We start from the raw sequence: 19,029 nt of genomic DNA on the forward strand, positions 1-19,029 counted from the left end.
AGCTTCAAGGTATAATGAAAATGAGCTGCAGTTACTGCTGACTGCTAAATTGGGGTTCACACTACCAGAAAGATCAAACTAAAAATCTTTATTTAAAAATAACATAATAAAAATGTAAAACTGTTTTGCCGAACAACATTCTGAAGTGAGAATATGTACAGATATGAAAGTCTTACTTATTCCTTAGCCAGATAATTTCCGGTTTAGGGTTTCCTTCTGCTCTGCAGGTGAAGTACACAGTGTTTCCTGAGGTAACGTCAACATCTTGGGGCTCTGAAGTAATTCTTGGTATCTCTGAGTAACAGGGTGTAAAAGATTTAGCATGCAGTGCACACTTGCATGTACATGGAATTATCAAACAGCTGCTGGCATCTTGAAAATTTATCCTTAACAGCCCAGTCAACTGGAAAGGTTTCAGCCCAAAAGCAGATATAACTACCTAAAAGGCATTGGCAGCAAGAAATAATGTCTGGGCACCAAACCAAGCAGACTTAGATTGGTGACATGGAGTTTAGCCTGGTTTATAAAACTGTTGGCAGCAAGAATAATGATCCCTTCTATATATGAAACAAAAGTTCTCTGTCTAGGTGTGCATTATCAGCAGCCCTATGGTTGAGAAAAAGAAAAATAATGAGTTAAGTGTCACAAACTACAGATGCCTAAAGAAAAAGGTTTTAAAAAATCCCTTCTTGCTGTTATACAGAGCTGTCAACATAACCCTTTGAATAACAACGCATGCTACCATACAAAAATCATCATAGGTAAGATAATCCCAATATCCTACAGAAAATAGGAAAATGTCTTTGTGAAAAGCAATTAACATTAGCAATTAACAAAAAATTATCACTTTCATAAATGTTGCCTATATATATATACAGTATTTATACATATATTCTCATTAAATGCTCTGACATAAAACACAACACTTTTTAAAACACGGACCCAGTGTGCTGTTTTTTTTATCATATTCAGCAAAATCGATCCATTCAAGAGACATAAAAGCAAATTAAAATAGGGCAACAAAAAACTGAGCTAAAATAGAAAAAACAGTCAAGAATCTGATAAGAAAACTGAATGTTAAGTGTTGAGGAGATCATTTATCAGGGGAATGCCTAGAATGAAAATGTACAAGAAATTTCTGTTCTATGGTCAAGATTTGTTTTAAGTGACTTTAAGAAAGGATTTACTGTATATAAAGTAACTTCTATCAACACACTTCTGGAATACTATAGCAGAAGTGTTATCCTTCAATGCTTTTTAAAGCCTCACATTACAGACAACTTTTTAAACACTCAATATTTTGTTGGTTTTAGAAAATCCACTTCACCCCCCCCAATAATAAAAGAAAACATTTTCTAAAAGTTCATATATGGCATTATCCTACACACCAAGCTTGTGGTTCAGGTTGGTTATAATAACAAGAGTGTTACATGTTTTTGTCAATGTTGCTCGACCAGAGCCCTAATAAAACATCCCACATTCCACCACAAACCAAAGCTTAACACTCCAGTATGTGGCATTTCCTTGTAAAACATGGTATGAATTAAAAAAAACAAATTCCACCAAAAAATCAAAAGCAGGTTATGTGTAACAGAAAATGTATATCAAGTATCAGTTATACTGGCATCAGAAAAAATATGCATCTTATATTACTCATACAATCGTCTTAGAAAACTTAATATCATTTAAAAGAAATTACTGCATTTTATCTTTCAATTCATTGTAAAAAAAAATGAAACTAGTGACCTTCAGAGTTATGACATAGGTACTTCATAAATAAGTCTGGTCTTATTTACTCAAAACCATAAACCAAAAAGAAGATCACGTATTAAGATTAGATGCTGATACAGAGATTTTGCAAGGCATATTACAAATATGACCTGCTTCCTGCCTCACAACAATAAACAAAATAATATGTATTTAGAAACGAAAAAACTGGCCCCCCTTTTGATATGAACATTAAGTGATTCATGTGAAAACATTCAGCTTGTAACAGAATTGATGACATTATACATTTGGCTGTCTTGATAAGGGACATTGCAGAAAAGCCAAAGTAAGCCCCAGACACAGTAAGCAGAAAACAGTTAAAGAATTCAACGCATCACATTAACACATAACACCCAATAATAGTAATTGTGAAGGAGACAGAACAATTTACCTTGGACTTCACCCGGCTGGTTTGATAGACTCAGTAAGAATGCCAACAACAAAGGAGTGCTGCATTATTAGCAGCGATGGAATGGGATACATTGGAGCACAGTTTGTGTTTAAACCTGGTGTTTACAAAAGTCTGAGATTTTCTCCTGAACTTGAGCAACTAAGCTTCTTTTTCAAAAGGGCCATGTAACTTGAACTATGCATCAAGAAGCTGAAAGGTAATATATTATCTGTGGCACCGATTGACTAAATATCTAATTAGATTGCAGTATAAGCATAAAAGTGTGAATGTCAGGAATTTACTGTATATGTCCATACATGATGTGTCATGACACTAAAGCCAGCTTTACCATCTAAATGCTAGATAAACACACTAAAATTCCTGTCACAAGGGAATTGAAGAAACCCTGAATGACAACTCAACCTGTTTTCAAAAGCCATTTCTCTGCCCATCAGCTTGTCATTGCTTTTCACAGTTTCTTTAAAAAAACAGCGATGCTCGGTGTAACTGACATGGATTCCAGTGAAAGGTTGACTGAACTGGGGTCCTTTGTGTAGCACTCACCGCAGTTGAGCTCCTCAGCTGTGAGAGTGGCGACAGACCTTCCCTGCAGTCTGCTGGGATATTCACAAGTAGCAGCGGCCTGTGCATTTCCAGACTCTGCGTACTGCTTCAGCAAATCAGCCAACCAGAGGAGCTCGCAGTCGCAGTTCAGAGTATTGGAATCTAAACGTCTGAACAGGAAAACAAATGGAAAAACGACACCTGGTAACCCTTGAGGGTTCGTGGAAGAATGCACTGGGGCAATTAAAAGTTTGGTGTTGACAAATTGTAGAAATATCTTAAGACGTCCTTTGTGATACCTGGTACCTCAACATACTACTTTTCCTGTAACAGTTTGTAAAAATATCGTAGGTGGCTGTTGTGGTGATTGCTGATTTCACAAGATAATACATTAAGATGGTAAACCATCCTGAGCCTTTTGCCTTCTTGCTCACACAATTTGTGCTTCACATAAATGCATGGATCCAGAAATGTTTTGAGTTTAGCTGAGTATCTACAATTTCTAAGCTCCATGGAACAAATCTATAGCAACATGTACTATATCTATCAGGTGAGTAACATCTGTGCATCATATTTGAAGAAGGCTAGACTGTGGAAATGTTGTAATTTTGCTTTGTTTGCACTTTTTAGCATGGAATTAACATTACATATAAGTGCTTTAATTTGCTCATTGTGATGAGGAGTTTTCTTGAGGAGATCAGATCATAGTACTGATCACAGGGGTTTCAAAGTCACTTACAGATCACAGAAGGTTAACATAAAGACCTCAAGTTTGAGTTTACAGGTCACTGACAGTTCCTTAAAAGTAAGGACAGAATTTCAGACTAAAATATAACTTTTAACACTGACAAGAACTACAGGCATTTAGGTACCTACATTTCAAACCAATTTTGGAAATATAATTCAGAAAGCATTTTCCAATTTCATCAACCATATTTAATTTCACAATATGAAATCTGAACTAAAGTTGACTGCTGCATTGCCAAGCTACACTTAAAGTTGCAAGCCAAGAGGAGAATTAACTCAATTATTAAGCTACACAATCTAAATTATTCAGATTATACATGCTTCAGCTTTGTCAAAGTGCACACAAAGGCTTATAAAATTATCAGTTCTTTCAAGTCAAAGCTATGCTGCTTCCTACTCTTCTGCGTACTTGCTTCTCAAGGCAGAAGAGCCTGCAGTCATCATTATATCAGAGAAAAAAGCAATCCCCGCAAATATGGAAATGGTCCCACTCTAAGAGATAAATGAAGGTCTCTTTAGACTTGGCCTTAAAATAAGTGAACTAAATATAGCACCAGCACAGGCCTTTCTTTAAAATTGTGTTGTATAATATTGTGTAATTCAGTTGTATTTCCAGCCAAAAATGATAGATAAATCTTACATCCAGCAAGCATCTTCTTTTTCCCCCTGGATGCTTTTAGTATTTTAAGGCCAATTATGCAGAATCTTCTTGAATACAATATCACAATAATATAAGGTGTCATTAGTTTATACACTGAATAATATGAAAACAAAAACAAAAAGTATAACTTACAGCCTCTTCATGGCCTGCAAATGTGAGAATGTCCCCAGTACTAAATGTGTTATTCTGTTGTTGTGCAAAAATCTGTAAAGAAAAAAAAAATACTACAATGGCAGTACACAAAGAAACAGTTCTGCAAGTCTTTTCCGAATATAATAAATTAAAATAAACCCCAAATACACCACAGTGCAAAATGTTGGTGCACCACTTTCAGCTGGGATTTCCAAACACACATATAATTACACAAACGTTTCAGACTTTTTTTTGCAGTATCTCAATAGATTTAATTACTTCTGACAGAATTCTGAATTCATGAATTCACCATATCTGTCTTTTTCAGGTTGAAAAAAAATGCACTAAGGACTATATATGGACATTTCACACATGCGGCAGAGCTTAAATATACAATTAAAAACAAATACATTCAACAAAAATTAGCTGTTTACATCACAAATGTAGTGGCTCTAATTAGTGTTTACAGACTGAAAGCTCATTTATCAAGGAAACCAAATTAATTTTTAACAATAAATGAGGTAATGATCATTTTACAATTTTAGCGTGCAATAGGTGCAACAATACAGTGTAAGAGGAAGAGAAGATGGACAGTTTTATTATATTTGTCATGCCAAGAAAGCACCTGTATACGGTCTTCTTGTAGTGCTACGAAACATGGCAATGAGCCAAAATACTTAATGGAAGATTCAATTAATTCCACCTGCTCCGCAAAATCCATATACTTATCTTTCTCAGCTGGCACAGGTGGAAGGCATTGAGTTCTCAATACAACACTTACTTTCCCTCAGATCAAACTAAGAGCTCAAATGTTTTGAGATGGGGGGTTTCACAGAGTCTATCTGAAGGTCATCTCCATCGTGTGGAACCAAAGATCTAAACACAGTCATGAGCAATGTCCCATATGATGGGAAAAGGGAATGTGAGTGTCCACAAATTTCCACAAGGAATACAGTGGGAAGAAATGTTGACACCATTGGACTACAATGGGAAAATATACACCTAACTGGAATGGACATAAAAAGGTAACAATGTGCAATCTTGCATGCAGTGGACTAAGTATAGATAGATAATACTTTATTAATCCCGTAGGGAAAAAAGTATGACCAAAATTGGAAAACTAATCCATAGCTATTCATTGTCAATATGACACACAGAAGGCTTTTTATCAAATATAATAGAACACATGAACGGTAAAAAGCAAAAGGAGGCCATTTGGCCCTTCAGGGCTGTTTGGATCACATCTAGCCACTTCTTGAAGAAACCCAAATTATCAGCTTCATTCACAAGGTTGGGGAACTTATTCCATACCCCCACAACCCTTTGATTAAAGAAGTGCCTTCTGTTGTCAGTTTTAAATCCACTTCAACTCAGTTTCCACTTGTGGCCTCTGGTTTGTGGTTCAGTGTTCATTTTGATGAAGTCCCCTGGGTTGACTTTGTCAATGCCTTTGATGATTTTGAATATTTGAATCAGATCGTCTCATAGTCTTTTCTGTTCAGGACTAAAAAAGGTTCAGTTCTATCAGCCTGTAAGTGCAGGACATTCTTTCATGTCCCAGAATGTATCTGGTTGCTCTTCCTGATCTGGATTTCTGAGCAGAAATATCTTTTTTGTAACATGGTGACTAAAATTGTACAGGATATTCTAAATAAGGCCTTTCTAGAATGCTAAACAATTTTGACACAAAAGTCCTTTGTATACATTCTACACTTCTGACTGTATAGCCTAATATTTTGTGTGCCTTATTTATAGCTTCCCCACACTGTAGGCTGTAAATAATGTGTCAACATACTGTATACACCCAAGTTTTCATAAGTAGCCTCTTCAAGCTCAGCATTTCCCATTTGGTATTTATAGTTTGTTTTTACATCCTGCATGTAAAACCCTGTACTTGTCTAAATTAAACATCATCAGCCAGGTGTTTGTCCAGTCTTGAAGATTATCTTCATCTTTTTGAATTTCATCTACTTCTACAGTGTTAGCTAATCCTGCTAATTTGGTATCATCTGCAATCATGACTAGTTTCCTGAGTTTGTTGTGCTGCCTAAGGCAAGCTGTCAACTTCTTCCTTAGTGAATCACCCATCATCAAGAAGTTTACCATTGTTGTTTTGGGTACACTTACTCGATCCAAGTAAACCTGACCATTTCATTTTTTACTTTCTTTCTTAGCCTAATATGCTCTTTAATCTGTGATTGCAATTAATTGTAATTTTCTTTAATTGGGTCCTGTTGTTTTAAAGTATTCTATAAAGTGCTATATTTTCCCTTATACTTTCTAAAATGATTTGTTTAACCATTTGGGGTACTGTTTATTTTCAGTTGCTAACTCTTCAGATATCCAAGCAGACCCTTTTAAAAATGCTACCATTTTTCCTCTGATAACATATCCATCTAAGTTCATTCTACCTCATTTAAACTGTTTCTTTCATTTGTAGTGTAAATGTTCCTGGTCTTCTTTGTGGATCCTTGTTTCAAGACGACATACAGTAGGTGTCTACTTTGTTCAGATGTCATATGATTAATATTTGTGGTTTTTCACTTTTGCCTTGGGCTGGAAGCATTCCTTAAAAATAACAGTTGCGGTGTTCTGAACCATTTCTCCTTCTGTAGTACGGCTGACAGTAGTTGTAGTCACATTCGGGGTTTTCTGGTCAGCAATGGAGGTGTCCTGGCCTTGAACTCTCACATCTGAGTTGAGGTCTTGGAGTGGAACAAAGCTGTTTGGTGATGTGATGCTAGGTAGGTTGCTGAAATGTATTTAATTTCAACACCTGGGACCAGCTTCTCTCATTTTTTTTCTACATGTTTCTCTGCCAATCCAGGGTGCACACTTCCTTGAATGGTTTTCTCATTTCCTCAGTCCCTTGGAGCACATTCAGTTCTTTAAGTTCCTTCTCCAGTGCATTATCCTTTTCATTCAGTATCTGGATTTTGTGGCAGTTACCACAGATGCAATCTGGCTGTTGAAGCCCTTCCAGGATGCAGTATACAAGCTGCAAATGACTGGTTTTTAAAAGCATGTTTTGAAGTTTTGTGAATGTATACTATACCTGATGTAGAGAATGTGTTTTTCAGGAGATGAGGAACAGCTGTGCTTTTCCTCTGCAGCTGTTTAAATACTGACAGCCTTACTGCCTGTAATTAACACCTCTTCTTGAGACAATGTGACCCTTCAACTACATTCTTACCATCATCGATGAGTGTGGCCTGTATTCACACATCCCCTACAGCTTTAAAACTCTTACAATGCAATTTAATTATTCCTTAATGGTCCATACTCCATAGTTTTTTAAGCTCCATTACTTCTGTTTTCCTCAGTTTCTGATCTAAACTGTATGGTATTCATTCCTTAATTTTTAGATTTAAATTAAATTTAGTCATTCTTTATACTTACCTAAGGATCCCTAAAGATCTCAAAAGTAATTTTCATAGAAAGGGGGGAAATCCACTTAATTGCTGGGCAGCACCCACCTAGCTGAAGCAAAGCAGCCATTGTGTGCCAGTAGTCTCAACATACAGCAGTTGAGGATGAAAAATGAGAAATTACTTTGCCAATTGAATTAACAGGTCACTTCAGCTCACACTATACAAACCCAAAGTAGAATTTACTCTTTTAAAACACACTTCTTTTCACTCTTTTGAAAGCTGCCATGAGATATTTAATAAACAAGTGTTTATTAAATATCCCAGGCTTAAAGCCTTATCTGAAAGACTACAACACCATTTCCCTGGCAAACATACCAGGACACTGATTTTGAAACTTCTGGTCTAGTGGGAAGAACATCATGCATTGGCCCAACACTTGCAGCAGCAAGAAGAATTTCCTTGGGGTTTTCTCATCCCAGTATGGACCAGGCCCAGCCTTATTCGGCTCCTGAGATCTGGCAGAATGAGGCTGTAACATGGCAACGATGCAGCCACTGGCAATATTTACAAATGCCCAGAGATTTACACACTTGAAGAAGGCTCGTTGTTGTTCTTTCCTTTACCTTTCAGCATGGAAAGGCTCCTTTGCAGCCTACTCATACTGATGCAGCTCCCTATTTAATGTCTATACAGATTAATGTTAATGTTTCTTATTGCATCTCCGTTTTCTGTAATACAATGTCTAGTTTCTGTTTATATTTTCGTGCTTTGTAAAATTTAAAAGATTACAGTCTACAGTATGCATAATAGTATTACTATGCATAATCAATCTTACAGTAATGTAAGTCAGGACAGGAATGTCAGATGGGAGAGTTTATTGGTTCCTTTTCTGTTGTGGGTACTGATCTGTATCCCCGGAGAGCTGGTAGCCTCAAACACTTACATTTAGTTTTATCATTGGACTGTAGTAGTAAAAAAAGATACCCTGAAGCCCGGCAATAGGGTTGGGTATTCTAAACATCCTGGCACATTAATGGTTACAATTTTAGATTTGTATGCTTTCAACAAATGGCAGACAGAAATTCAATTTGTGTTTTTATGTTTTCAGTTCAGCATTACATTAAAACAGATCTGCTATAGTTCTAATACCAGACCAAGATGTTCGCAGGGAATAGCCTTCCTACAGCAGTTGTCCGGCAGGAAAGAGGAGAAACTGAAAATTACTTTCAGTATAGAACTGTGAGAGAATAAGCTTACAAGTTATTTTGAGCCATGTTTTTATAATGAGGTTATACACTTGGATCTGTGAACTTATGAAACCACACCTGCAGAAGCAAATCATCCCTTTGGGAGCTAAAAGTAACTGCATTGTATTGAGGTTCACATTTTGGAAGTCCTTGGATTCTAGAAACTATCCAGTGTAGGCCCATAATCACATTCATAGGAAATCAATTTTGTTCCAAATCCTAGCATCTGGTTCATTTATGGATGGTTACTGATTGAGCAAGTATTTAACTGTTTATTTTAACATGCTAGAGCAGGACAATAGCAGGTAGAAAAGTAGCTGAATAAAGTGTTCCAATTAGTCATAAAGAAGCTCTACTACTGCAGTTTATAACACAGCTAATCAGTAAGGAACAAATACATAAATAAGGGTAGGGAATAGATTCCTAATTTATGAATATGTTGGCATCCATTATTTGACAACCTTGCCATCTTTATATAAGTTTGAAAATTCACACAAATGGTATGAGTAATTAAAAAGGACTATTTTAAAAAATGCCAACAAAATTTAGAAATATCTCCCTCCACTCCCACAAACTCCTCGATTATGCTGTATTACTATGAACTGTCATTACTCAAAATTAAAACAAAATCTAATAAGCTTTTCCAATAATAAACTAGCCATTTTGAAAAATGCTGTTTTTTCTTAAAAGCTGGAGAATGAAATGTTAGTTCACCACAAAATGTAAGTGTGTGCCCAAACGTATAGAACATGAAATACTCACAGTCGTTCAAGCTTTGGAAGGTGAGTAAATGATTCTGGCTCCAAGGTTTCTATCTGGTTGAAGTGCAGGTACCTGTAAGAGACCAAGAGCATCAGGTCTCCAGATCCATGTGCAGTCTGAAAGCATAGTACATGCATGTCTTTCTTACAGATTACAGAACTGCATTTTTTAGCTTAGTTTATTGAATGTAAATAGCCTGTTACAAAACTTTCAATCTGCAGCATCATGTAAATGACAGTAATTAATTTTCAAATGTGTACTAGCTGTTTTAGCTTAAAGCCATATAAGTTATTACTCTTGGCATCCTGTTTCCACTGACAGACTTTAATTTGGAAAAACCCCTATTTCTCCCAGCGATATGTAAAGGAAGAGAAATGTGAGGGTTAATTGTAAATTAAGCACAAAACTAGCCAAATCAATTATCTCCTGTGGCTTTAACATAAAAATTCCAGAAAGTGTGGTTTTCATGCACGGAAAGAAATGACGATGAAGTAATCTTACTAGGAATTCCACGGTTGACATGAGACACTTGTTTAAAAATAGATGTTAGGTAAGCATAAAAAGGCTGAAATATAAATTCCATGTGATTGGTTAACTAACACTTTGCTTAAATGGTCCAACCTGTATTGTTTCTCAAATATCAGAGATAAAGGAGTATGCTATTACTAGTGGTTAGTGTTTGGGTTGTTTTATTTCAGTTCTTATCAATTACAAAACAAAAAGTATTTTTTTAATAAATACTTTAAACCACACTAAAGTCAGAACACGGATATTCCCACAGTATGGCTCTAAAAAATATTTTTTTTAAACTACAAATACATTACATAAAAAAGACACGAAAAGGAGAAAAAATGACTTGAGAAAACACTGAATAATATAACTTTTTAGTAGACAACATATAGTAAACAACACTTCTTCGACACCTACTCAAAAAGATTTGTTTAAAAAAATGTAGGTGTTCCAAATAAATGTTTACTAGATAATGCTATGCTGAGATACTCAGATTTGCGCACTAAAATTTCACTTATAAATCATCCTTTTTAAACAACAAAACATAATCATACACCGCAACACTTAGTGGTATGTAATTTAGGGTGCATGATAGATCTGTAAATACTATATATTAAAATGTAATATACTATACATTAAAAGAGATTTGTACAGTAGAACCTTCCTATCACTCACATTGTTGTGTCAATATTCAGACCACATGGGAATGCATTATATACTGTCAAAAAATCATAAAATGACAATATTAGATCAACTAGAATCTACTAAAAGGCACAGGGACTGTAATACGTTGAGATTTTTAAACCACAAGTGCCAAAACTGGAAATTTACAATTTAATACATTATAACACTAATATAGTACTTGTAATAAGAATCTAACAACTACATACGATTTGGCATGTAGTTTACAGTCAAAATGTTCTAATTTCATAACATTCAGATAAAGAACTCAATTAATACATAGCAGTGGTATTCAATATTTTGAGTGCATTGGAACTGCTGACAATTTTTTTGAATGCAATAAATATGTAACTATACTACAGGTCCAAAATTGTTGACTATTGAGTTAGAAAAGTAACACATCCATTGTCCTAAAAGAAAAAAACAACAATAATTCAGTCCCATTACTACATTTGTCATAGCACAAGTCAAAATGTTTAACAGTGCATTAAGAAAGATGGAGAATGAGACGAGACCATTTGGACCTTCTAACTTGTTTTGTCTTAGCAGCAAATTGATCTGTGGGTCTCATCCAGCCATTTCATGATGGTATGAGTATTAACATAAGGTATGGGTAGCTTGTTCTATACTCCAACAACCCTTTGTGTAAAGAAGCCCCACCTGCCCTAAGAATCACTGAATGTTTTTTTATCAAAATAAAACTCCCCATTTAAGGAAAACCAAGAAAGCAATTCCATGCAGCTACACTACAGATGCTCTAAACTTGCAAGGAATCAAGAACATTAGACAGTAAGGAATTGGAAGACGAGTTGTGCTCTTAGCATTTCTCCTTATGTGTCAGAAAAGGAGGATGTTTTTAATCAATAAAGGGACATAGTGGATACTCTGCTCAAAGATGAAGGACTCAGTTATTGAAACAATTCAGTTACTGCAACACCCCAAACTGTCAACATTCAACAACAACAGAAGTTGCTGAACCTGATTAGTTACATCCAATAACATGGTTGCAGAACCAAAGCTTTCCTTAAGACACTGTCACTAAGAAAAACAACGGGGGAGTAATAGCACAAAATGCAGACTATATTTTTCAGAGAAGCAAAATATTTTCCCTCCTTGCACATTATTATTACATCAGTGACTGATAAGGATGTAAAATTAATATCTTGTCTGCCAAAATGTGAGTGGTCCTAAAATTAAAGACTAAGCCAAAAAAATATTTTTCATGGAGAATTTATTTAGTGTTTCAAATAGCATGCTGTAAAACAAAATGTTGGGATTTATTTTATTCACAAAACATAAATCTGTGGTTAGCAATTTAAAATTGGTTATTGTTATTCAGTTAGAACTTCTCTTGCTGTAAGATCTGATAAAAACAATATTGCAGTACATTTTCATATTAAAATGTTGTCATTTCCTGGTTGATCTGGTTGACACAGCACATATAGGCTTTTTTTTACTCATTAATTTCCAGTTCATACAGTATCTACATGAGTGACTGTGCACAATCAATCTGTTCGAATTTGCAGATATTTAATTTAATTACCTTGACAGACTAAAACATGGTTGTTTAGTATTTTCTATGTCATCACAACCATAAATATCACACTATGTCTTGAAGGACCAGTTTCTCTGCAAGATTCCATTCAATTCAGCCTTTAATGACTTAAATCAGTTAATCATTATACAAGTAACTACTTCTCCCAGTTCTTCAGATACAGAGATCAAGAATACCCACAAGACACACTCTACTTTCAGGATCAGGTTTGGACAGTCCTGATTTTTAAATTGTACAAGAGAAGTGTTCTTTATCAACAAAGGTAAACTAATTATACTACCTGTAACTCTGCTCATCAAGAGAAGAGTATCAATGACTGTTTATTGACTACATTATATGAAGTAGTTCATGTGGGTAGCTGTGTCAGCATGCATAGGCTGCAAAGGAACAATAAGTTTATTCCATGCTGAAAAGAGAAGAAAGAACACACCAGGTGTGAACCTGAAGAAGGCTCCACGGCTGAAATAGCTGTGTTTTCTTTCTTCTCTTTTCAGCATGGAATAAACCTATTACTTGTTCCTCTATATTACAGTATATGTCCTTAATATAAAAAACACAACTCAATCTTTGTTACCCATTACCTACCACTAACAGAATGTTGTAACTTTAAATAAAGAAATGACTTCTGATGTGCAAATTCAACCATAAAAACTGAATACTAGTTTAAAAAGTTATATATTGATCTTAGACATGCTAAACTTAGAGTAAATTGATTCTATATTGCTATGGTGCTTAAATGATTAGTATTCAGTATGGTACTTTGCTGTTAATTGGAATGAAATTTTAAAAAGCATATTCTATCAGAACCCAAACATTTCAGAGATGTACCATACTGTAAAACAAAATAATTATGCAAATCTTTAAGAAACCACATCATCTACAGATGAATAAATTGCAGAATGTTCGATGTTAACTTCAATGAAGCTAAGTTTTCCAGAAACCCAAATTAATGCACAATTTGTTTCACAGAATATTAAGAGCAAGGCTACATATTTTGCTTTTTTATACAAAACAATGTAGTTAATTTGCAGTTCCAATGAAATGCATGCAATACTGTAACAAAATCGAGAATACAAAATTACAATTGAAAAGGGTAAATTAAACATTTAAGTTAGAACATTACTCTTTAAGTTTAAATATCAATCAATGATAGCAAATAGATAGTATAGAATATTGAACAGGGAGAAGAGAGAACAATTGTCAAGTGGAGAATATTTATTAAAAATGCTTGAAATGCTTACACGTAGGTAACTGCTTGAATGTCTTTTAAAGTGCCTGAGATGCACTCAAATCCTTAGGCTAATATCTTCTATGCAGGACATGCAAGTAATATTCATGTTTACATACAGGGTTGCATACAAGTCATGCAGAACTCCAACATGAAGAGATAACAAGTCACGCAGAGGGAAGGAAAGGATTAGAGGAGTCAGGAGAAGTCACTTACAGTTGTTCTAGAGAGACAAGTCCCTTAAATGCTTGTCTGTCAATTGATTGGATTTCATTCTTGTACAAATAGCTGAAACAAGAAATAATCAGTAATATTAGTAAACACACAGGAGGTCAATTTGGAGGGATATTGTATTACTTTAGGAACACAGTGGTTTAAACAAATTCAGGGGTTACACATCTTTTAATGTTCTTGAAATAAAACTGCACCATTTGTTAAAGTGTTTTATTGTTTCTGTTGTTTCCCATTTGGGGGATTCAATTAAACTGGAAAGAAGAGGTTTGATGTTAAGAGAAAATATAAATTTGCAGATTCAATTTGTCTAATTGATACTGCAGTTCATATAACAGAAGTTGTTCATTTTTGCAAAAAAATACATGGGAACATTTTATGCATCCCATTTCCATATTTATCCAAATAGTAAGGCACACAAATGGTACTTTAAACCAAATGCCAGACAAACATAGATCCAAAGTTCAAAATGAAGTTGTCAAAATTCAAGCCATATTTTTCAGAAATATACTTCATCATAAAAAGCCTAAATTAACAGCAAAGATAATCTAAAGAGAAACGACACCAATTTTTTTAAAGGTGCACAAACAAGACTTTGTTTACTGAAAGTAGAAAAAGTGTACTTAAAAGAAATCTAAAATGAAATCTAAAAAGAATCTAGTGTAATCTAAAACTTAACTTATCAGAGATTGTCCTTGCTGAAAGTTTGCAATATCAATTGTCGTTAAAAAATTATATGTATCGACTTATTCATTCCAACCATTTTATTTCTTGCTCTTGGCAATAAAAGGCTAAAATTCCACTATACAATTAAATAACTTTATAGCATGGATACTTCCAGCTCAGAATTTAACTTAGTTAAGAAAGGTTTTTCCCTTTGAATGGTTTTACGAATATTAGTCCCTTACTCAAGAACAAGTCAATAATAACCAACTAACAACATTTACTATTTGGGATTGCACTATTGTTTGTACTGTTATGAGTACTTTAAATGCACACTAATGAACTTCAGCCGCTGGTACAAAACACTGAACATCTTAGCTAATAATCACAGTCAAGCATACATCTTTCTTACAGCCCTAAGACAATAAGGCTTTGTTGTTTCACAAAAGACCAAGAACCTTAGGACAGGCTTGATAGTCAGGAATATTCTGAGCTGTAGATATTGACTGTTCTTTTGTTTCTCTTTAAACTGGCTGTCTGGCTCAATTCTACCCCCCTCCCCCAAATCCACCACCCCTCTTGTTTAAGATCAGGTCACTTTATACTTCCCATTGGGATACTGATCTGTGGGAAGTGAGAGAACAGAATATTAATAAGTCATTTCCTTGGCACTTGTGAGGTCGTAAAGTGTCAAGACATGAGGAAATCTCTTTTACATCCCATTAAAACAGATTGATCTGTCCCTTTGACCCAGGCTTTTACAGCCTTTAACGCATTTCTAACAAAAGGGCTTTTTAGAAATTCAGTCAGCAATTCCATTGCACGCATCACACATAAGGTGGCCAGAGCTGTTGGACATGACGTTCCCTTCAATCCCACCAGTTTTTAAGATTATCTTCCACAAAAAATATATATATGTTCCTTACACATTAGTTACCTACATCATTTTCAGCGTCTTATAAATTCCAATTACTGCACACTGAAGGGTTTTATATGACACTCAATAAGTTAGACTCTATACAGGTAGCAAGACGGGATGTCTGATTGGGCTTGTGACAAAAAAAATAGAAAAATCAGGTGAAAAAAATATTTGGGTTTTAATATACTCCATTCAAACACATTACTATGATGTTTCACATACAGTAGTTATTTAGCCATTAGGAATTTTCACTTTTAAAACTAAACCTGTTAAATGAAAAAAAAATGTTTTGCCCATGCCAGGGTGTGTAACAAGTAAACGAAATGTCTTTTACTGTTTTAAAGTTAAATATGATACAGAGTCTAGAATAAGACAAGGAACAAATCCTCTAGGAATACAAAGTGGGCATCCACAAGATCCACAACATCAAGACAATAAAGGAACTAAAACAGCTGACAGTAGCTCCCAAATTTTAGGATGTAACTTTATCATAAAACTCTGAGGAACTTTTTTTATGATTGCAAAAACAATCAAAATTGATCCTTGTTATGCACCAAAACAAGGACAATAACTTTAAGGAGCTATGAAATGCAAATAAAAACTAGACCTAAATGAAAGAAACGGTTTCATATTTTCCGCCTTTGTAACACAGATCTCTATGGAAAGCAACAACACTGATGACAAAGAACAGGACCAGAACAAAGGCCAAAAAGAGCAATGCACAAACTAAACATTTCAGACACACTTAGATAAACTCAGACAGAACTCATACACCACAGCTGAGAGGAGCTGGTTTACACACAGCTAATGAGTCATAAGAAAGAAACTGCAAAGCCTCAAAATGAACCTTTTTTTAGCAACATCAATGAGTCGCACAGCAAATGCTTCCTTTGTTTCACAATGTTGTTTGTAGCTATTGTGCAGTTTACTTCCTACAATGATTTCTGAACAGAAATCACAGGTGCAAACCGTGCATACTGTGGTCTATAATGTTGACTAAAATGAGATACAAGGTTTATTTTTTTTGCTTATTTCTGTGCTTCTGCAGTACAGCATGTAGACCACAAACATCCAAGTACTACTCCATTCAGGAGTTTGCAAGTCCATGCCTACTGAAGGAGGCAATTAAGGTGGAAGAGATTCCATTTAACAGCTAAGAAGAGCATAAGGACACAAGAAATGCTGCAAATGAGAGGAGACTACCTGGTCAATCGCTTGGCTGCTGAGAATCCCATCCAGTTATTTGACAAACTAGCTGGGGAGCTTGTTGCAGACTCCCACACTACTTTCTCAAAAAAAGTATCCCAGGTTCTCAGTTTCACGATGTGCTTCCCAATAATTTTCATTTGTGTCCTCTAGATTGTGTAGATGACCACATGACCACCTGAGGATCTGGTTAAATATAAACTGACATTTAATCTACATAACATGATTAATATAATTAATTAATTACATGGATCACTTAAACCATTATTGATATCAGTACCTGTTTGAAACATTGCACATCCCTCAAGGTCAGATTTATGTTTACAAATCTTCTAAAATATATGAAGCATTTACCTCCATTCATTACCTAATCAAACTGGCTACGCTGAACTCCTCTCATCCAATGAAGAGCATTAATTCAGAATTATACAGCATACTGAATTGTGTATTGATTGTGTTTGGGTTAAAACTAAATAAGTTAAAATATGCTACATCAATTAATTTAGTTTGAACATAGACATGTCTGCATCATCAAGATATTCAGATTTATACAGAAACTAATGTAAACATATTCACATTTATACAGAAACTATTTAATGTAATGAAAACATTTTTGATGTAGACTATTTTGAGGCTCATACATATTCGGTCAACACATGATAAAATGAAGTATTTTAGCTGACACCATGCAAGAAATGTCTTGTTGTTTGATCAGATTGTTCATAAGCTACATCATTTGAACCTGGGTTATGTTTTGGACTCAGATGACATGTTTGTGTTGTGTAATGGACAGCTCTTTTGTAAAGTAATTAAACTTTGTATTCACCGGCCATTTATTAATTATAACCCTAAAATAACATTGTGAAGGTATGGAAATATCCAGTCTTTTTGAGATGCTAGATGGTAGCCATAACCTGCAATTATAAAAATTAATATGTTTCACTCTATAAATTGTGTTACATTAATATATGAATAAAACATAAGAACATTAGAAACATTATGAAATAAAATTATTTAGCATTATGAACTGTATATATTGACACTAAGAAACCTTTTCTATGTTTAAGAGGTGAGAGCATGTTGTGTCAGTGTCAGAGTCACAAAATAGCAAAATGTTAATTCCATGCTGAAAAATAGAAAAGAAAAGCACATACAGCAAAAACAAGCCATCATTTGTGAAGGCAGCCCCACAGCCAAAATGTTTTTTTTCTTTACTGTTTTCAGTCAGGAATTAACCTCTACTTGTTCCTTTAAATGGGTGAGTTCAATAACATGGAATTAGAAGGTCGGTATAATTTGTAATATTGGTCATTAAAACACATTGTTCATTAATTCATATTTTTATACCTGTGCAAAGTCACAAAAAATGTGATTTTATATGTAAATATCAATCAAAAGAATGGTGGCAAGGATGGTATAAAAATATGAACCTACAGTATAAACTGTACTACTGTGTGCTTTATTAATGGAGTTACAGTTCATCCTAATGTACCCTTCAAAGAAATTTAAATACAAAGCACTTCTATTTATGGCAGCATGCTTAAGTCAGATGTCAAAGTTCCAACAACACAAGTATCATTTCACCCAGCCAACATGAGCCACATCCCAAGCATAATTGGAACATTTCTGTTTTTTTACCTTAACTGCATAAATTATTCAATCACTGCTCCTATAGCTTATTGATATAGAACAGCAATTAAAAACATAAGAGAATAAAAAGTGATGTAATGAGTTATATACAGTGCCTTGCGAAAGTATTCGGCCCCCTTGAACTTTTCAACCTTTTGCCACATTTCAGGCTTCAAACATAAAGATATAATTTTTTTATTTTATGTGAAGAATCACCAACAAGTGGGACACAATTGTGAAGTGGAACGAAATCTATTGGATTTTTGAAACTTTTTTAACTAATAAAAAAATGAAAAGTGGGGCGTGCAAAATTATTCGGCCCCCTTGCGTTAATACTTTGTAGAGCCACCTTTTGCTGCGATTACAGCTGCAAGTCGCTTGGGGTATGTCTCTATCAGTTTTGCACATCGAGAGACTGAAATTCTTGCCCATTCTTCCTTGCAAAACAGCTCGAGCTCAGTGAGGTTGGATGGAGAGCGTTTGTGGACAGCAGTTTTCAGCTCTTTCCACAGATTCTCGATTGGATTCAGGTCTGGACTTTGACTTGGCCATTCAAACACCTGGATACGTTTATTTGTGAACCATTCCTTTGTAGATTTTGCTGTATGTTTGGGATCATTGTCTTGTTGGAAGATAAATCTCCGTCCCAGTTTCAGGTCTTTTGCAGACTCCAACAGGTTTTCATCCAGAATGGTCCTGTATTTGGCTGCATCCATCTTCCCCTCAATTTTAACCATCTTCCCTGTCCCTGCTGAAGAAAAGCAG

The 19,029-nt window shown here is 34.9% G+C and overlaps 1 protein-coding gene across 5 annotated transcripts in view; it reads right to left on the reverse strand.

The window, feature by feature from the left end:
- The window catches only part of pxdn (peroxidasin), a 92,756-nt gene that overhangs the window by 32,371 nt on the left and 41,356 nt on the right, over positions 1-19,029 (reverse strand). For 4 of the 5 annotated variants that reach the window (XR_015935489.1, XM_088626514.1, XM_088626513.1 and 1 more), the window contains exons 4-8: positions 13,833-13,904; positions 9,643-9,714; positions 4,263-4,334; positions 2,723-2,892; positions 177-294 (exon numbers count right to left, since the gene is read on the reverse strand). Coding sequence is in view for 4 of the 5 variants with exons in the window: in XM_088626514.1 (XP_088482640.1) it covers positions 177-294; positions 2,723-2,892; positions 4,263-4,334; positions 9,643-9,714; positions 13,833-13,904 (504 nt within the window). In the remaining variant the exon portion in view is untranslated. The remainder of the gene's footprint in view (positions 1-176; positions 295-2,722; positions 2,893-4,262; positions 4,335-9,642; positions 9,715-13,832; positions 13,905-19,029) is intronic. The other variant, XM_088626515.1, reaches the window with a different exon arrangement.

This window comes from Lepisosteus platostomus, chromosome 3 (genome assembly GCF_059453375.1).
Source record: "Lepisosteus platostomus isolate fLepPlt1 chromosome 3, fLepPlt1.hap1, whole genome shotgun sequence".
Lineage (NCBI taxonomy): Eukaryota > Metazoa > Chordata > Actinopteri > Semionotiformes > Lepisosteidae > Lepisosteus > Lepisosteus platostomus.